The sequence below is a fragment of the Blennius ocellaris genome, assembly GCF_963422515.1.
Source record: "Blennius ocellaris genome assembly, chromosome: 9".
Lineage (NCBI taxonomy): Eukaryota > Metazoa > Chordata > Actinopteri > Blenniiformes > Blenniidae > Blennius > Blennius ocellaris.
Window position 1 is genome coordinate 6011942 of NC_137658.1, and position 19177 is coordinate 6031118.

Consider the following 19177-nt stretch of genomic DNA (forward strand, 5'->3'; position numbering starts at 1 on the left):
CAAAAAAGAAGAATCGCTCATTCACATAGTCAATTGTGCCTCACTGCACCGCGCCCCAGTGGAGCCACGATGCAACTGTCCATGTTCGAATGGACAATGATAAAGAGTTCAGAGTTCAGCAGGTCAGGGCCGTTTCAGGCACACAGGAGCCGCTATAAGCTGCCAGCATTGCAAATATTGATGCTGCAAGGATATCCAGCCGACTGCCCTCAGGCCAGCAGGGACCTGAAGAGCCCACATTCAGAGTCTAATGTACAGTACGACGTAGCAAGTGGATTCGTGGGATGATCGGGACCCCGGCAGACTTCCAGACGATCTCTCGCGTTTTTGGCGTTAAAAAAACAAAACAAAAAACAAATCAATGGACGCCGTCGACGTTCCCGTGAGCTTTTCACGTGCCGGGCTCTCCTCACATGTTGTCCTTTTTCTTTTTCTTTTTTTGTTCTTCTTTGATTGCACATCACATTGATACAGAAAGATTTCAGATGGAGAGATAAATATGAAATGTTAAAGGTCTGGAGTCGCAAACTCAAAGCTCAAAGTATGTCGGGTTTAGTTGAAATACTGTTTGTAGGTTTCGATGTGGCCTTGAAGGCCCGGCTGGATTTAAGTGCTTTTCAACCCGGAGTTGTAACGGCTCCGAGAACTTGGACGGAAGATTTCAGGTGAGAAACCTCCCTGGGTTGTACTGATAGTGCTCATCCTAAGGATGCAGAGATTTGTAAACATTTGACTCCCGATACATTTGAGGTTTGCGTTTGCGTTGCTGCATGTCAGGCAAAAAAAGTGCTATAATTTTATCTCCTTATGTTGAAATAGCAAGGAATGTCTTTTTTTTTTTTGTTCACAACAGATTTTTTTTTTTTTTTTTTTCACTACGAGTGAATACAAATGCGCGTCTGGAAGTTAAAGAGCGCTTAGAAGTTCAGAGAAGTTTCTCTGTCTGATCGTATCTGAAGCTCATGTAACAGAAAAGCTGTGACGCCACATGGACTCAGAACCCAGTCAGTTGTGGGTCCATGCAGTCGCACCGTCATGTCAATGTTGCACCAGGTTTGTAGTAGTATACAGACTAATGACTGAACAAAAATATAAAGCCAATCTTTGTTCTGAGGAGACACGTAGGAGTTAAAGTCCTTAAGTTGTATATACATTATGTATATTTATACACTTAATTATTTTTTACTTTTCAGTAAAAGGGGCTCCACAAAATATGACAATATGCCATACTTAATGAAGTAAGTCACAGACTTATTTTAGAACGGAGGAACACTTCCACTCCCATCTGAAAGACACAGAAAAAAAGAAACGAGAGAAAGAGAGCGGTTAGTAGTGGATTTCTCAATCAATCATTCATCTTATTTTTGTTTTTTTGTTTTTTTGTTTTTTAAACCATAACAAATGTCAGATTCTCACCTTTGTGGAAGCACTGTGGCGATGGATGACATTGGAGTTGATACAACTCAGGTTGTTGCCCTAAGCCAGGGGCGATCGAGGCACCTGCCCCAAACATGGGTTCCAGGACGGCCAGTTCCTCCAGGAGGGACTGAGTGCAAGACACGGCGGGCGTGGGCGAGGCGATCGGCGTGGAGGTGGCGGGGCTCGGGGAGGCGGTGAGGATGAGGGGAGGGGAGGCCGGGATGGAGGAACAGGAGGACACGGGAGATGACACCACCTCGATCTCCATGGCCTCCTCGGCCAGCCCCTCCCCCTCCGCCTTCACCCCGGCCTCAGTCGCCACGGTCGCCCCGCACCCTGCCATGACGTTACATTGCGCCGATCGGACGCTACAGACGTGGCCCACTCCCTCAAACTGGGAGGGTTGGCGCCAGCACACTGGGGTCAGGGGAGAGGTCGGACTGGTGGTGGGGTCGGGCGTAGGGGAGGGCGAGGGGGACGAGAGGTCGGGCGACTGTGACGGGGCGAGGTCGTCTTGGAGGAGAGTTTCTAGGATGCTCTCTTCAAACAGAGAATCATCGTCGTCAAGGAAAAGTGGAATGTCCAAACCTCTCCACGCCTTGATGGGATAAAACTCCCTCAGCATGTGGACTGAATCAGCAGGTTCCATGGCTGGAGACATGAAGGGTGAGGGAGGGGAAGGGGAGGGTGAGATGGAGGGAGGGGAGAATTTGGACAAGAGTGGATCAAGGTAGAATCCCTCTGCCAGGGAGCTAATGTGTTGGGCTAAGAGGGATATTTCTGCCATTTCCTTCTCCCTCTCCAGGGAGAAGAAGGACGGGCAGGGCTGTTTGCCGGGCGACGCCTCAGGTGTGAGGAGGCCTTCGGGGGGATACTGGAGGGGCCCGAGGGGCACGTCGACATACAGTGGACCCCGCACCTCGGGCAGGGTCATCACCGTGCAGTCCCCGTCTCCGGGGCTGTCGGGCGTCGGGGGCAGCTTCTCGTACAGGGACCCACTGCAGGGCTCGACGGGGAAGAGCAGGTCGGGAAGTGCCAGCGGGAGCTTGGTGGAGAGGGTGGTGGGGGGAGTGGGGCTGGAGGCGGTGGTGGGTGGGGCCGTGGAGGACGCGGCGGGGGCCAAAGAGGTGGTGGCTGTGGCGGTGGTTGCAGAGGGCGGGGGAGTCGTGGTGCCGGTCGGGTCGAAGCTGAAGAGCGGTTCACCGAATGGGAAGCTGGCGCCGCCGATCTGGGGGGTGTACGGGGGCGTGCACACAAACTCTTTGGTCTGCTGAGCTTGTGAAGTGGGCACCGGTGGGAGAGGCAGGGGGAGAGCCGGCAGCGGCGGATCGAGCTGGAAGGAGGGCGGCAGGAGGATGTTCTGGGTTAAAAAGTCTAAGTCTGCTACTGTTTCGACAGTGACCGGAGTGGGGGAGGAGGCAGCTGAGGGGGTTTCGGTGGGATGCTGCTGAAAGAAGCTTTCCTCCTCCAGGGAGGAGATACTGGAGCGGGGGTCACCCTCCACCTGCATGGGCTCGGTGGTGGAGCTTCCCGGCTCGTCGGAGGAGCCGACGCTGCAGCCGGCGGTGCTGAAGTCAAAGGACTGGGCTGACAAGCCGCTGCTGCCCGGGGTGAAGACTTGGTCGGGGCTGGACAGGGTGTCTGGGGACTGGAGGCTCAGGCCCTCCTGCTGGGAGGTGCCCGTGTTCAGAACCAGGGTCAGCTGGGTCTGCTCTGAGCTGAGTTGCTGACGCACTGACCAGGCCTCAGAATCACTGAAAGGAAAAAAAAGAAAAAAGAAAAAAGGAGAGTTAAACTTACTTTTTCTTGTGATTTGCAAGACGTTTGAATGGAATGACGTGGGTTGAAGGAGGAGCCAGTAAAAATACCTGATGATGTAGTTGTTGCTGCTGATGGGGATTTCTCCAGGCTGCAGCTGAAGCACCATGTACAGCCAGACCCACGACTGGTCCTCAGCCTGCACTCGCACCACCATTTCAGCTCGGCCCTCTCCTCCCTCTCTCACTGTGGAACGACAGCACGAGTTGGCATGAGTGTGTAATCCTGTTAATCATCGTAGTGTTCTGCGCCGTGTGGATGTGTCAGCGGGCACAATGTGTGTAATCGTGTGGGCACGGATTGGTTGTAACTGGGAGGTATGTGTGAAGAGTACACTTACAGAGGCTACGATGCTGAGCAGAGGCATGTGACAGATCCTGTGGGTGGAGGAGGCCGTACCAGGAGCGAGAGCGCAAAGCTGTCACATCAAAGCCCAGATAGGCGCTCACACTGCAGGGGAGAGTGGGCGGTGATGAGTTACTGGGATAATACTTCAACCACTGCAGTTATACACAAACTAAAGAAAAATCTGAATTCACGTTCTCGCAACAGTTGGATGAGTGGGGGGGGGGGGGGGGGGGGGGGGGGTGGGGGGGGGGGTGGGTTCTCACCTGTCCTGTGCTGTCTGCAGCCTCATGTCCCGGCCGTGCTGAGAGTGGAAACAGGCCAGGAACAAGCTGGTCTCGGTCAGAGGGGGGGCGGAGGTGGACTCCCGCTCTGCCCCTGGGCTGGAGCGGGTCGGGTGGGGCTCCAGAGGGGAGCAGAAGCACACCCACACCGGGTTGGAGGTCCAGTACGACCCGGAGGCGGCGGAAGTGGCGGGGGGAGAGAGGCAGCGGGCTCGGATCAGAACCAGTTTGTTTCCGGCGCTCTGTCTGCGCACGGACTTGGAGGTGTTAAAGCGACAGCGGAAAAGACGATCTGTGGAAGAGAGAGAGAAAGAGAGAGAGAGAGAGGGGGAAAAAAACGATCGGTTTGTTACATATCAATACATTGTCATAGAAAGTTCGACATGAACTTGTGAAAACATATTTGCCTCTTACCCATCTCGAGTGACGTGGAGGTTGACAGGTTGTTTCTCATGATGTAGTGGTCGGAGGCGTCGATGATATCATACACGCTGTCCCCCTGCGCAACAAGATCCACCTAAAAAAAAAAGAAAAAAAATGTCAAGAAAAAAATGCGATTTACCTAAAAAATTAAGGCATGCGCTTTTTTTTTTTTTTTTTTCCTTGTAAACTGCGGATGCGTCATTTTGTGGCGTGGACTCACCATGGAGTGTCCGAGGTGCTCAGAGACGCTGTCTGACAGGTACAGGAGCTTCCCCTCCCCGGTCAGCAGCATCAGGAAGCCCGGCAGCGCCTGCACCAACTCCGACAGTTCGTGAAACGACAGAAACTCTGCGCTCTCCTCGGCAGTCCCCACGTCTAGAGGAAAATTTTAAAAAATAAAATAAAGAAAGAAGAAATACACCCCCAGATGTGTTAATAAAAACCTGCATCTGATAAGAAAGAACACAGTGTATCTGATCTCCGCAGTGTGTTTCAGCACCGCGGACAGCGACACGACTCTCGCGGCGTAAACAGCGTTTCAGTACCGCGGACAGAGACAAGAATCGCCGATCGGACACGTTTAAACAGATTGATTTCTAATCTACAACTAGCCGATGTGTTAAATCTCGTCCCTAAAAATCACATTCATGACGATTCGAGCGCCCGCAGCGCCGCTCGGAACACTTGTTGAGCGCAGTGCGATCACGCGGCGGCGGATTCATCAACAGGTCGCTGGTCGTTCGGGCTTACCTTGAGTGAAAAAGACGGATTTCCTGGTGTACATGCAGGCGAGGGACATGATGTGCAGGTACGAGAGCCGCGCTTTATCTGCGTCGGAGATGGGCAACAACTCCTTCAGGTTCCGGATCTCGGCGTTGATCTGGTCCCGTCGAGCCTTGGATGCGCCTTTGGTGGAGCGGTACATGGTGGCCGGTGCGCCGCGGTGGGCTGCGGGGAATTCCTCCGGCTGTAAGTTGGAGAGCTGCGAGCGGAGTGCCGCTGTTTCGTCGAGCCGCGGCCAAAAGATGCCCTGTCTCCGAGGTGTGCTGGGGGGACAGGTGGTCGGAAGTGGAAGAGCCGTGTTATTGGACTTTCATCTCAGCTGCCGTGGTTTTTTTCCCAGAGCAAGGTTCCGAAAACCTCCTCCTTGTCCGTTCTCCGTCAGCCGCAGCTCCTCCACCGCGTCCAGCTCGGATGCTGGATCCGTGTCCCTCCTCTCGGAGTGCAGGTTGAATCGGCGGCTGTAGTCGCCGTCTCTCGCGCACAGGTCGGGAACCCGTAAATCTGGTTGAGGGACTCTGCTCGCCGGTCACTTATATAGCCTGGGACTCCGCCGGAGCAGGGGGGCTCCCGACGCACCAACACCGACGTAAAACGGAGGGAGGGCGGTGGAGAAGGAGGGAGGGGAGGGGGGGGAGCGATGGATATGTCTCATATCAGTGCTGGTGATGGTGAGAGTCTCCCCTCCCTCCCTCCCGTGCGCCCTCTCCTCTCGGTGACTCTGCTCCGACGTCAGCTCTTCCCTCTACTCGGCGATGACGTCGGGCAGAAATCGGGAGCTCCGGCGACGCAAAAAGCCCGATTTGGACAAAACCGAGTAAGGGGCGGAGCGAGCGTAAAACGTAAACGGAGTCACCGGACTCCGGTGTATTGGAGGAGGAGGGGGTGTGTGGATGGTGGGGTGGAGGGGTGGAGGGGGGTGTAGAGAGGCTGGGCTGCATACGAACGAGGTTTCTGTGTTTATAGGCTACGTCTGGCACCTGAGGAAGGCTGTGCCCGTCAGTGCCTGTTTGCCCAGGACCCGTCAGCAAAACACGACAGGTGCTCTTTTCGGTGCGATTGTAACGTTCATTTAGAGGCACATTTACACCGTCAACCTGTGAAAAAGTGCGTTGATGGAGGCTGACGCTTGGAGGAGAGCCGCTCGGTCACCGAGCTGCGGTGGCAGGAGGCGGACACGGAAGCTGGGGCGCACCGCTCCGACGCTCCATCGCCTCCTGTCAACCTATGAGCAGCTTTAAATCCATAAACCTACACTGATCACCCCCGTTTCTGTGTCGGTTGGATGCTGATACGACGCCTGCGTCCATCTTTTAGCGCAATTTTAGATTCGCCTCTTCTAGAAAGCCATATTATCGTTCCCTCGGTAGATTCTTTTAAAAGCGCATTGAAGATTTCCTCTGCGTGTTTAAATCTGATTTGCATTATGTGACTCACTCCAGAGACATATTTCCCCCCCCCCTTTTCACCATTTCACTGCAGTGCACAGGTTTGTCAAAACAAGGTAAAAATATTAATTCATATTTTTTTTTTTTGCAATTTTCATTCGGGATATAGCATGGAATAAACTATGGATTGCAAACTCTTACTGAGTTAAACAAATACATAACTTATTTTTAATGATATGCTTCATCACATTAATGGTAAATAATACAATGACACATCTCTACTGTAGTATTCTTCTGTCATGTGTTCCCCTTCTTTCTTAAATCTCGTAATATACATCACCAAAATCTCAATGAAGAGCCATTTTAATGAATGGCATTCATGAATAATTTGTAGCGCGCCCAAACACCAGTCGGGATTGCGCAACCCGCAAACCAGTCTCGGGTCTCACGTGAGCTACGCGATGCTGTTTCTAAAAATAGATCTCACCGGTGACCGACTAGGACTGGGAGGCGCGCCCCCGCATCCTGCTCGCGTCCTCCTATTTATAGAGAGGAGGTTTTACTTTGAGCCCCCCAGAATAGACCCTGTAGTGTGTTTACACACACACACACACACACACACACACACACACACACACACACACACACACACACACACACACACACACACACACACACACACACACACACACACACACACACACACGTACGCGCGCTTTCAATCAGAAAAAAACATATGAACCCCTCTGACACCAGTTTTATTCCCCAGTCTGCCATTTCCATTCTTATTTTGCAGGGACTGGACGGGGTAAAAATATTCTGCCCATTTTCTTGTCAGAAGAAAATTACAAAAAGGTGATTGATACTCGATCTCCTCTGGTTGGAGCCTGTGTGCGGCGACAGATCATATTTTCTTTTGAAGGCTTTGTTTACTTCCATACTATAAAACGATGCAAGTGAGTGTGACGTCCTCCCGAGCAAACCAAACAAGATGAAACCTGACTGAGTGATCTCTTCGCTTTCCAGATCCACATGTTGTTGTCTTTAGCCAGATAAATAGAGATGGAGGCGGAGTCAACAGGACACGGCACATTTAGTAAACAATATTGATTGCTTTGCACCGCTTGTTTATCTACTGTGGCATATTTCTGTGCGTGTGCGTGTGCGTGTCCTGGCCGGTCAGGTGCTTGCGGGTCTGCTTCTTGTCTTCCTCTTTCCGGATGACTCAGCCTCATCGGCTTCCATTTCTTTAATCTCCATCGCTGGTTCTGGTCCAGCCTGAAGATACTAAATTGTTACCGGATAATGTGTGAAGAATTCACCGCCCCTTCCATGAAAATATGCCTTAAATGAGCTAGTTGTTTCCCCTCAGTGGCCACATTTTATCTGCACGGCCTTTAATTTGCCTTCGAAGCCCCCCGAAGCAGTGCAAATGAGAGATATGTGTTTGTCATCTCTGCTGCACATCACATGGGTGAACTGGCCCCGGAGCAGGGCGAGATACATCACCAGTCTGTTGCTAAAGCGGGGACCATAATACGTCAGGACAGAGACATCAGTTTTCCTTTTGGCTATCCTGGATGTAGCGTCACTTCTGTTCCCTTGTGCAGTTCACTCCGACAATAGACGGGATTATCTATTCTACGAAACACTGTTGTTGTTTTTTAAATCGACTTCGTCGTGATTAAAGTGGAGTTGTCATCGGTTTTTAATACTAATATTTCCCAGCAGATCACCTTAGTTCTCCCGTGGAGCTGAAACAGTTCAGGAATGACAGTAAAAGCAGCCATAATGACAAACTATTGTTCTTTTCCTTTGTGTCGACCTGAACGACTGCTTGTTCTCTACCGTCTCATAATGCCAGTAAACACACGTTGTGCTGCAGCTCAGACATTTACGGTCCTTATTTGTGTGTTAAATCTTTAGTCTACTCCCTAGCATGACAACAAGTCATTGTTTTTTTACCTGCTGCCTATTGCACCTATTGTACTATTTGCAGGATTTAAGATAAAACTCAGTTCCACACACCTGCACTTGAGTAGTAAAACCCAAATTCCCCAAAAGTTAGGAGGATGGATCCTTAAAACATGCGTTTGAGGGTGATTGGTGAAGCTCAGGTGTTCCAGAGGACCAGGTCCGGCCTCCTGCTCGCCTTCGACTGATGGATCAGTGGAGCAGCGGTAGGTATTCTCAGAGCTCACCGCTTTCCTTCTGTCTCCAGATGCCCCGGGCCGAAGACACGCGTGTCAGTTTAACTGCTGACTCCAAAATGGCCGTACGTGATCGTCTCTCAGCGCGTTGCCAAGATGGACTTGCATGGCAACCTGTTCCGAACCGTAGCCTATCTCTCAATGTGACGGCCAGTCTTCTGAAGAAGTGGAACCCAATTACTTGGTTTCTATACATCTCGGCATGTTTCTTTTCTCTCTCTTTTTTTTTTTCCTCATGGAAGATATATACCCTGCATCTCAACACGGTTACAGAATATAAAGTAGAAGGCTTGAATCTTTACAAGTATCTATACTGTCGCTATTTATAGCTGTGTTGTACCTTTTATAATCAAGGCCAGTATCAGCATCACCACGCAACAAAGCTGGAGGTTCAGGAGAAGATAAAGTGATGATTTTTTTTTTCTTTAAGTGCAATATAGTGACATATAGCCTACAATAAAAAAAAAAAGTAACAAAACAACTTTGCAGCAGAGTTTTAAATATGCCATTAAAAAAAAATGCTTCAAACTCTTCTTAATTTAACCGTATGAGGAACATACAGCACAGATTCCTGCATTTCTTAAAGAGATTTCATGGATACACGGTCAGGTAGATTTAAAATGCATCCAAACCTGTGCAGATCTAAAGCCGCCACCACCACCACCACACAGGCAGTGGCTGTAGAAAACATCTCTATAGCAACTGACACTCTTCGCTCAACAGCGCACACTGGTGCACCATTAGTACAGAGCATTACGGCGGCATTTGGCAGGAATCAGCCTGCATGTCTTCAGTCGTACTGAAAGCTTCTCCCATCTCGGCTGTAAGAAGGTTTTTTTTTTTTGTTTTGTTTTTAATGACACTGAAATGCAATACTTTTGTCTCTCAAGCTGTGTTTTGGAGTAACAAACTTTCATCTACATTTTCCTCATCACAATCTCCGGATTTATCTTTATCTGTGTTCATTTTATTCCAACAATCGAGTGATGAAAGGCTGGTTGTACTCTGTGAAACGTCTCGCGGAATCGTTCTGGCATCTTGGTGTCATTAGTGAGTAAAACTCTCAAATTCTGCTATAATTATTTCAGAGTTCCTCTTTTCTTTAAAATGCAATTATGCAGACGAAACACTTAAGAGTGCTGCATCATTAACTAGGCAATAAGCACGTTTGTGGCTTTGTCTCCTATTTGACGCCATCAGAGCAACCATTACAGGGCCACGTTCTTCATTCCACCAAAGGACGACAGACTTTGAAATGTTTTTTTCCGCCAACTTTGATTCTCGACACCACAGATTATTCTGATAGTTATTAAGCTGCCGTTGTTAGTGGTGATCACAGTTTTACATAGAAACGGTATCATGAATGCTAACAATACTCACGTCTGCTACTATTGCTATTACTGTCATTTCTGGACTATTGAGTGCACCTAACTATAAGCCACACCCACCAAATTTAAAAAGGGGAGAAAAAAATTATAATAATAAAGGTCGGAGTTACGTGATTCACCTGAATGCATCCATTAAAAAAACGAATCCATAAATTAGCTGTGATCGTCTTAGAATCTTATTGTGGAATCACATCGTTCATGTTTTGGAAAACCTCACAGGCCCGTTACTGCAGGTTGTTTAACATGTTTAAAATGTTCTTGAAACTTTAGTTTTTTTGTCTCGCATTTTTTTCAGGTTCTCAATTTGTCGATTCATCCTTTATGGGGAAAATTTGGGAAATTAGACACATGTAATTGGGCAAAAGAAGAAGAAGAATTGTACTTGATTAAAATAAAAATAAAAAAGTACATGTGACATGATTCCGCTTTGATTTTGGCGTAATAGCGCCTTGGTCAGGCATAAGAATCTTTATTTATAGAACATTTTGAACATTAAAGACAATGTAAAAATGAAGTAAACATAGATAGTTACATCTAATAAATAAATAAATAAATAAAATCAAAGTAAGCAGATAGAAAAAATATATCTGAAAAATGAAAAAGGGGATAAATTAATTTAAGGTAGGGAAGAGGTCAATTGTCAAACTCAGAGGGAAGAAGGACAATGTATTGTATGTATTGAATGTATTTTTGATTGATATCACATATCTTACATCCTTTTTTTTGATAAAAAAAAAAAAAAAGCACCACATCCTCCCGTCATAACTTCTATACTCGAGTCTTCCATCGTCCCTTTTGGTTGGAATTCTCCAGGTTTATTTTGCCTTCTTTTAATGCTCGAGCAGCTTAAAACTCTGACATCCTGTTGCACATGTGAATTTTCTCTCCAGTGGATTCGTGACCAGGCACGTTTCGAGTTTTTTTTCCTCATGATGCCGCCTGTTTTCAGAGATTTCCCAAGAAAAAGCAACGCCGGCAGACTTTCCACAAAAAAAAAATAGCACACAGTGTTATGCAGAGGCTCCCAGAACAAAACAAAAACACTCAGAGTTGTTTGTTTGTCTCCACCCGGCAGTCTTGTAAGGTACTTAAGCTGTCCCAGTGTCCCACACACTCTGTTGTCTGAAGCGCCGCTATTGTCGCGGTTGTCATGAGAGTCGCTGCCATTAAGGGTGACGGGGTTGTGTCGGTATCATGGATGGGAGGAGGTGGAGAGGCGCACGGCTGAAGAGCTGGGGGGGTGGGGGGGGGGGGGAGTGCTCCGTCTCCCTGACAGCAAATGGACTCAAATGAATCCAATTAGTGAGCCGTCTTTGTGCCAGGAACTCCTGTTTGTCTCAATATTCATGTCGAGGCTCATTTGGTCTCTTTACTGCGGCCGCTCATCCAGACGCATTAACTCGGCCTCTCGCTCATTCACTCACCCTCATCCAGTTTTTTTTTTCTCAATCAATCGCTCCCTCTCGTTGTTTACCCACTCTCTCAATCTTTTTACTCATTCACAAGAACACGTCTGGTACAGCTGGCCTGTCTGGTTTGAAAACGTCATTTATATGAGAAAATGATTGTTTTTCATTAGTTTTTTTGACTGAGCCAGTTGTCACTGTTCAGATGTGCAGCGTTGGGAGTAAATATAAATACACAAAAGAGGCAAAATGACGGAGTGGTGAGTTTGTTCCATTTGCTTATGGCCAACACTGAGTGGAAAGAAAGAAAAGGAGCAGTATGAACACTTTGGCAGCTGAAGTGGAACCGATCACTACTTGAAGTGTTTGGGGTCATTTGCAGGAAGTGGAAATTTGATGTAAAGACGCAGGGAAAAGTCCTCTTGTCTTCTGCGACACTGATGCTATTCAACTGCTTTAATATCACTGGAAGTGTCTTCAATTGTCAGTAAGGAAACCTGAGTTTGATGGCGCATCCCACAAATGCACCTTCTGAATCATTGTCTCATCTTTTCAACAGAAGGACATTTATTGCTAAAAGGCTTTCCAATTTTCAGTATTAAATATTTAAGAATTAAAAAAAACAGCATATTATAAAGACCCGGGGTCTTCACTCCATTACATGACTTTCACACTCGCCAATTAACCGGACACATCCTGTATTTTGATTATGCGAGGAAACCTGAGTCGTTGTGTCACCCAGGGGGCGCTTTCTTTCACCGCACACTCACATCGGATCCATTCCTCTTTCAGACATCCTTTCAGGCCGGGCTTGGCATTTTTAAGTCTGCGCCAAAGTGCAAGTTCACTTCTACCCTGCAGCGCTCAACTTCAGAGATCTCAAAACAGTACAAGTGAGAGGGAACTGGCCCTGAACTGTTGTGGAAAAGCCTCCTGCCCAAAAACTAACCTGGATTTATTGGCAGTGCCAACCACTTTCCCACCATTCCAGCCTAATACAACCTCAAAATGCAAAAAGACACTGCACGAAGGGTGGGTTTTTTTTAATCATTAATGTTGTTCCTTATAACCTGTAATGTTCATCAGACCAATGCTGTTTTCTAAACTTTGAGCGCATAAATTAGCAAGCGTTACCCAATGTGTGTGTCCTTGTTAGTGCAGCTCCTCGAAATAAACCGTCATCGCAGGCGAGAGTGTCGATAAAAGGGCATTTTGATGAGGTTCGTCAACTTTAGGACAGAAGTTGAATGTTGTTGATGACAAGTGTTCAGAGCAACAGGCTGGTGTGAAAAACCGTGTGTGTGTGTGTGTGTGTGTGTGTGTGTGTGTGTGTGTGTGTGTGTGTGTGTGTGTGTGTGTGTGTGTGTGTGTGTGTGTGTGTGTGTGTGTGTGTGTGTGTGTGTGTGTGTGTGTGTGTGTGTGTGTGTGTGTCACGGACATGTTGCCTCGAATACCCTCTGAACTCATTCAGTCACATTTTACTAATTCAGTCGCACACTCACCCATTCATCAACAGTTACACTCTGCCACTACCTCAAACACACAGACACACACACACACACACACACACACACACAGGGAGCAGACGTGCAAATGGCAGCCTTTTTCTGGCTTTCTGTACACACACACACACACACACACACACACATTTTGTGCAGCCAACAGGTGTGACTTTCACAGCTCCGGCCGTTGGCAGCGAGTGGAGCTGTGGACGAGGGACGAGCAGCGTGTTCCTCCACAACCTGAGTCACCACATCACAGGGAACAGAGCGGACAGCTCATCGGTCTCCACCGCAGCCCCGCGCTGTGGAACTTCAGTCCGCCGCACTCCGCTCTGATAGCATCAAGACAGTGATTGCGAGGTGATCGTGAATGTAAATGAAGTTATAAATAAGCGGCGTATTTTTAGAGCCCTTCACGGTGAGGATGAGGAGGGATGAAGAGGCGGAGCGGGGCCGGGTTGGACAGGGGGAACGTTTTCTGGTTGAACAAAAGAGCGAGGTTCTTATGGCAGAGGTGAATGATACTTGTCCCCCCCCCCCCCCCCAAGATTGTCTTTTTCTCTTTCTGTTTATTTTTACACCCGGAGAGTCGAGGTCTGCTCTCTGCTTCTTGAAAGGAAGGAGCTAATCTGTCGCCTAGCAACGCCTCCCACTCCTGCATCCAAGCCGGAGCCAGAGAGAGGGGATGTGGAGTAAAGAGGAGTTAAGGGGGGGGATTTTAAAAAAAACTAAAAACCATCATAATAATAATTTAGGTAATTCAGGAGTTCAGGTGAGGCTGACGAGCCGATGGGCCTTAAGAATCAGGTCCTTAAATCTGGCAAAGTTGATATTCAACATGGAAAAAAGAGCACATGTGACACACATCTTCGCTTCATAACTATTGGTTTTAACTTGTAGGTTTCTCATCAGAGGGATGTTCCAGGTAAAAACCCTTCTTTTTTTAGTTTTTGTTTACTTGCAGCACATATTCAAATTAGTTACGTAAGATCTCCAACATGTTGGGTGTTGTGCTTCTGGTCACATTCATGCAAAACTGTGATTTAAAAGTCAAACGATGTGTTTTGAAACTGTACAAATGTCATTTATTTCAATGCTTATCAAACGGATGGAGACGAAGAACATATCAGCAAAGTTCTTTAAGTTGATGCAACTTACTTTTCAGAATAGAATAGAAATAGTTCCATCAACTTTTTAGTAAAGGCTGATTTAGAGAAAGTGACGGTTTATGTTTGACGGACATTCACAGTCTTCCGTAACGTTAATAATAGTTCACTTGTGACCGTGACACATTGCACCCGGAGGGATTATTCACTGTGGTGACCTGTGAACCGCCAACGTATCCGTTTAGCACCTGGTCATTGTTGTTCCTGCGGATCCTCCCGTCATCTTCTCTGCTAAAATAAGTCATCAAACGTCGCTTTGTGGGCTGTTTGACCAAAAAAATTAAAAGGTCTAAGTTTGGAATCCAGCAGGGTGAACTTTTGGTGTCAGATCTCCAAATATGAGTGTGACAGGCAGGTGGCGCTGCTAGAGCCTGTGCTACGCCTTCACACTGACCCAGTGTCTGATAGTAAAAGTGAAAATATGATCGTTAGCCTGCAGGTTGATGTTCTGTGTGAGGGACGTGTTGCAGAACGAGTAAGATTTATCATATATATATATTGTGATTTTTACAAAATAAGTTAAAATAAACCCCTAAAACACTGGTGATTGTTGTGCGTTGGTGCAACATTGAATCAAACATCCTCTGCCGCTCGGTGCAGCTTCAGATCTGAAGCCGTCGGGTCCGTCGACACAGAGACGGACAGACGCGCACACCGTCAATACGAACCATCCAAACGCCCCCACCTGGCTCCTCCCACACCGCCGCCCCTCACCTCCCCGCCCTCCTCCGTCAGCGCCTGCCTCCTTCTCTCCGTTTGGCTTTGTGAGCCAGTAGCCTTGTGCCTTTTCTCTTCGCTTTTCAATACCCGGGGTATTTTTAGCCGACCGGAGTTTCAGAGCAGGGGACAGAAGTTTTTCAACAGTTCTCTTCAGTGGCGCTCGAGTCTTCTGTCTCCCCAAGGTCCCCAGATTTATACTTAGACTGAGGGACGGTAACTCGGTAAATAGCCTGGATGTTTCTATTGAGGACGGAGAGGTTTTATTATACCGAGAGGGTGAACGTGTGTCTGCTCAAGGATAAGGCTGAAATATTTAAGAGACTCACGCTGCATGTAGTTTTCAAGGTGAAACATGTGAATCCGTCTTTTTTTTCCCCCCTAACTGCTCAGAGCTGAAATAATAGTTATTAATTATGTATTTTGCACGTATAATTTATATTATTGCTGTGGGTTTGTTTTTTTCCTGCCGTGGACACAGACAGACTTTTTTCTCCCCGGGTACTGTACTGTAACATACCAGCGCAGATTCCCTCTCCCCACAGTCGGTTGGTGCTGATGCGGGGTTGCCATGGTGACGTGATGTAGATGTGTTACATCATTTGAGACCTCCGTGCAGCAGATCCTTCATTGAGACTCTCTCTCTGTACCGCTACCCCCCCCCCTCCCCCCGCCAAAAAAAAAACATATTCTCCCCGCGTCCTGTGGCCCCTCGATTAATTCTCACCCTCGTTTTCACGCTAAAGGTCAAGAGCTGATAAAAGTGGGCGAAACACAGAGGCAGGCGGACGTGATGCACAGAAGCGCTGGAGTGTTCATTTCCCCGCGTCTCACCTGGACATATGTTGGAGATGAGCAGATAGACGGAGGTGTTGCGTAACGGGAGCGGAGTGTGGGCTGATGCCATTGAATGGATTTGTACATGGTTCCTTTCTCAGGCTCCATCCATTTGTCCTCTTCTTCTTTTTTTGTTTCTCCTCGTTGTCCTTGTGCAGCGCGGCTCAAAATACCTGCCTATTGACCCAAGGTTTTGAAACTCATCACATGATTCTCTCAGCTCATTATTTCATTTTCCAACCCCCCCACCACCCCCACCCCCACCCCTCATCCTCCATTGTTGCCTGCTGTCCCGGCCATATCACGGATCCATTCACTCTGGGCCGATCCATGAATGGATGGGGTCAATTACTATCAGCTGTGGCTTCTTCATCTTTTCCCATTGAGGTTCCCTTTTTCCATTTCTGTCACGCTCAACATACGTTCAATCACAAACAAGGCTGGGAACCAGGTGACGGGTTGTGGACGAGAACTTTCCCCTACAAAAAAAGCTGTTTTTGTTTTGGCGCTTATCGTTGCCTGCTTCCGTGCATACCGAATTAGAAAAGCCTTTTAACAGGTCGCTTTAGAAATGAATAATTACAACATTGTGGGCTCTTAATTGCCTGAGTGTTGTGAGAACTGGAGGTTTGTTGTGCTTTTACTGACCAGAGGGATTTTTTTTTTTTTTTTTTTTTTAATCTGATTTAGGAACATTTTACTGTTTGTTGATGAGTATAAAGCTTCCTGACGATGCGGCCATTTTCCTTAGTGTTGCTTACTGTTGCTTCTCAACATTAAAATACTCTCCTTCCTTTTCAAGATCATCATGAATTGAGATCACCCATTCAAATCAGTTGTTTGTGGGAAACATTAACGATTTTATTAGCTGGATCATTTTTATTTCTGAAACTTGGGAAAACTGTTGTGTTTCGATTTTAAATGCGTGTTAAGTACGGCGCATGGAGGTCTTATAGTAAGTTTAATTGTGTTGATCTTACATGAAGAACTGAAATGAATCTACTTTAGAAAAAAAAGACAAAATAATGAATTAACTTCATTCACTGTGTTATTGCTTTAGTTGCGACAGCTTGTTTGAAAGAAATACCAATCCTCACACACTAATGGCTGCCATGTGAGGTGGTTAAAAAGACCACTGGGAGTGTGTCAATAACCGAACTGCCAATATTTGGATGGGAAGACGTCCTGCTCTACCCTCCGAGCCGCAGTCAATATAATTCAGCAGCTTCATTCTTTATACTGTGCAGCGTCCCATTGCAGTAGAACGTCAAGAAATCAATCTTTTATTTGTAAAGCTGTTGACTTTAGAATTGTGTCGGGGGACTGTACAAAACATAACAGTACTCTGCAAAGTAACTTGTTGAATATTAGAGTTGAAGGGACAATAATTGGATGATCATTGAATATATATATATATATATACAGTATATATATATATATACAGTATATATATATAGGTGAACATGGGACTTACTTTGTGTTGCTTTCCAACTCCTTCGCGACCTTTACCTACCGCTGCGTGCAAAACTGTGAGCACAAGTACTTCCAAACTCCAGAAAAGTACTTCAGTAACTGTACTCAGTTACTACCTGGGGTGAATCCGTGGTGCCTGGGGTTGTTTGAACCCTCAGCCGCTGCCTCGCAGCCTGTGTTCTGGCAGAAGTGCCCCCCCCCCCCCCCCCCCCCCGCCGAGCACATACCTTTCACTCTTTCTTCCCTCTTCTTCTTCTCAGGGCTGAATGTCTTTTCAGCATCGGTCCCTTTTGCCGCTCGACACCCACACACCCATAGCAACACGTTGTCGTCTCTTGGTAACCACATTTACGCAACGAGTAAAAGAAACTGCAAGTGAAGTAGGCATGGGTCTAGCTTATAGCCTTGGATAAATCCATCTCAACAGCTCTCACGTAAGCCAACATCTCATCCCCGAGCTTTTTTTTGTTTGCTCCAACTCCATCAGCAGCCGGCGGAGCTGGCGGAGGCCTCGAGCAGCCCGTCGTCCTCCCGCTCTCCCGCAGTCACATTTTTTTTTTTAATTACGCGCTTGTTAATCGCTGACATGTGACCTGATACCTCGCACTAAATTCTGCCGGCGTTCACAGGGGACTGCATTGACCCGAGGTAATGAACACACCGAGCAATTGAACCTGTAATTGGACAAGACTGATAAGCTAATTATTCCTCGAGCTAACAAGAAACCCTCGTTGTGGAACAGCAACGGCAGTTCGGGGAGGATTTTCTTGTGCGAGCTTGCTGTGAGGCGGCGTCGCGTCGCTCCGATAACGTCTCTTAATGTGATAAACCAGATTCTGTGATTTCAAGTAATTTAATATCCAAACTCATCATGCTGGGTAATATATGACCTCACATATTTGATTCATTTACCAAGTTGAGGCGTTAGAAATTGGTCAAAAGTGAAGAAAAAAAAAATCAACAGTTGTTAAATGTTAGTGTCCGGAGGATAAAATGAAAGAAACAAATCATTTTCATAGTGTTCTATGATCGTTAAACTCGGTTTTCTTAATAGACTGACCCAAGGTGTGGGCTGGGCCTTGCCTGTGGGGGGCACTATAGAGCGTCAGGAACAGGTAAAGTGAGGGCAATGCCTTTTCCCTTTTAATGTTTAAGTCAACATGTACAACAACAGTTTTGCTTTTATTTGGCTTTGGATTTCAGCAGTCGTAATTATATCTCATAATTAAAAAAACAAAACAAACATTACATTATCTGGATTTTAACGTATTTTATATGCAGTGTGAGAGTTGACAGGTACAACGTCACCGCCACCTTCGATAGTCAACGTTTGCTTTTAGTTGATATGTTTGTTTTTACATATCAAATAATCAAGAACAACAATACACCCTCCATAGAGTTATTAATAACATTCATCAGAAACTGTTTGCATTACTATGAATACAATGTTGTCGCAGGTTTTTGGATTTATTCAACCAGAGATCATCTAGATTGGAGGTTGGTTGCCTATTTTTGGTCACCGCATGTCACTTTTATGTATTTCAATTTTTTTTTTCGGTCTCACAACAAACACTATTTAAAGCCAAATGCCTGTCAATTCACCACAATGTACTCCCCACTCATCTTTTTTTTTTCAAGGGATGTTATTGTTTAAAGCTTTATTTTGTAATTGTCCTCCTCTGCAGATGACACCACCCCGGTGTATTTATATTCTTCACTGCATGTAAATATCCAGAAGAGAGGACCATTTCCTGCCTCACGCCCTCAGTTATCCCCCCCCCCCCCCCTCTCATCTCTCCTCGTATTGGAGGCCACTCTTTTTATTAATGAACTAATATCGGGGCTGTGGGTGGAGGGAAATGGCTCTCCACCTCACACTTTCATTCACGAATATAATACCTGCATTGTGAGGTGGATTGGGGAGTGGTGGGGTGGGGGTGGGTGGGTGGGGGGGGGGGGTTGTTGTTGTTGTCATGCATTAGAAGGAGATCAAAGCGGGGGGGGGGAGGTTGTTCTCACTT

At 47.0% G+C, this 19177-nt stretch overlaps 2 protein-coding genes across 2 annotated transcripts in view; both read right to left on the minus strand.

Moving 5' to 3' along the window:
* The window catches only part of tmem265 (transmembrane protein 265), a gene marked incomplete at its 3' end in the record, with an annotated part of 222937 nt that overhangs the window by 23805 nt on the left and 179955 nt on the right, over positions 1 to 19177 (minus strand). The gene's annotated exons all lie outside the window — the stretch shown is intronic.
* On the minus strand, positions 1257 to 5214 carry npas4a (neuronal PAS domain protein 4a; the record flags this gene model as incomplete). Its single annotated transcript, XM_080502013.1, has 8 exons — positions 1257 to 1285; positions 1417 to 3173; positions 3288 to 3423; positions 3578 to 3687; positions 3849 to 4158; positions 4281 to 4383; positions 4510 to 4664; positions 5040 to 5214. 8 exons carry the CDS (start codon positions 5212 to 5214, stop codon positions 1257 to 1259), a joined length of 2775 nt encoding a protein of 924 aa, XP_080358139.1.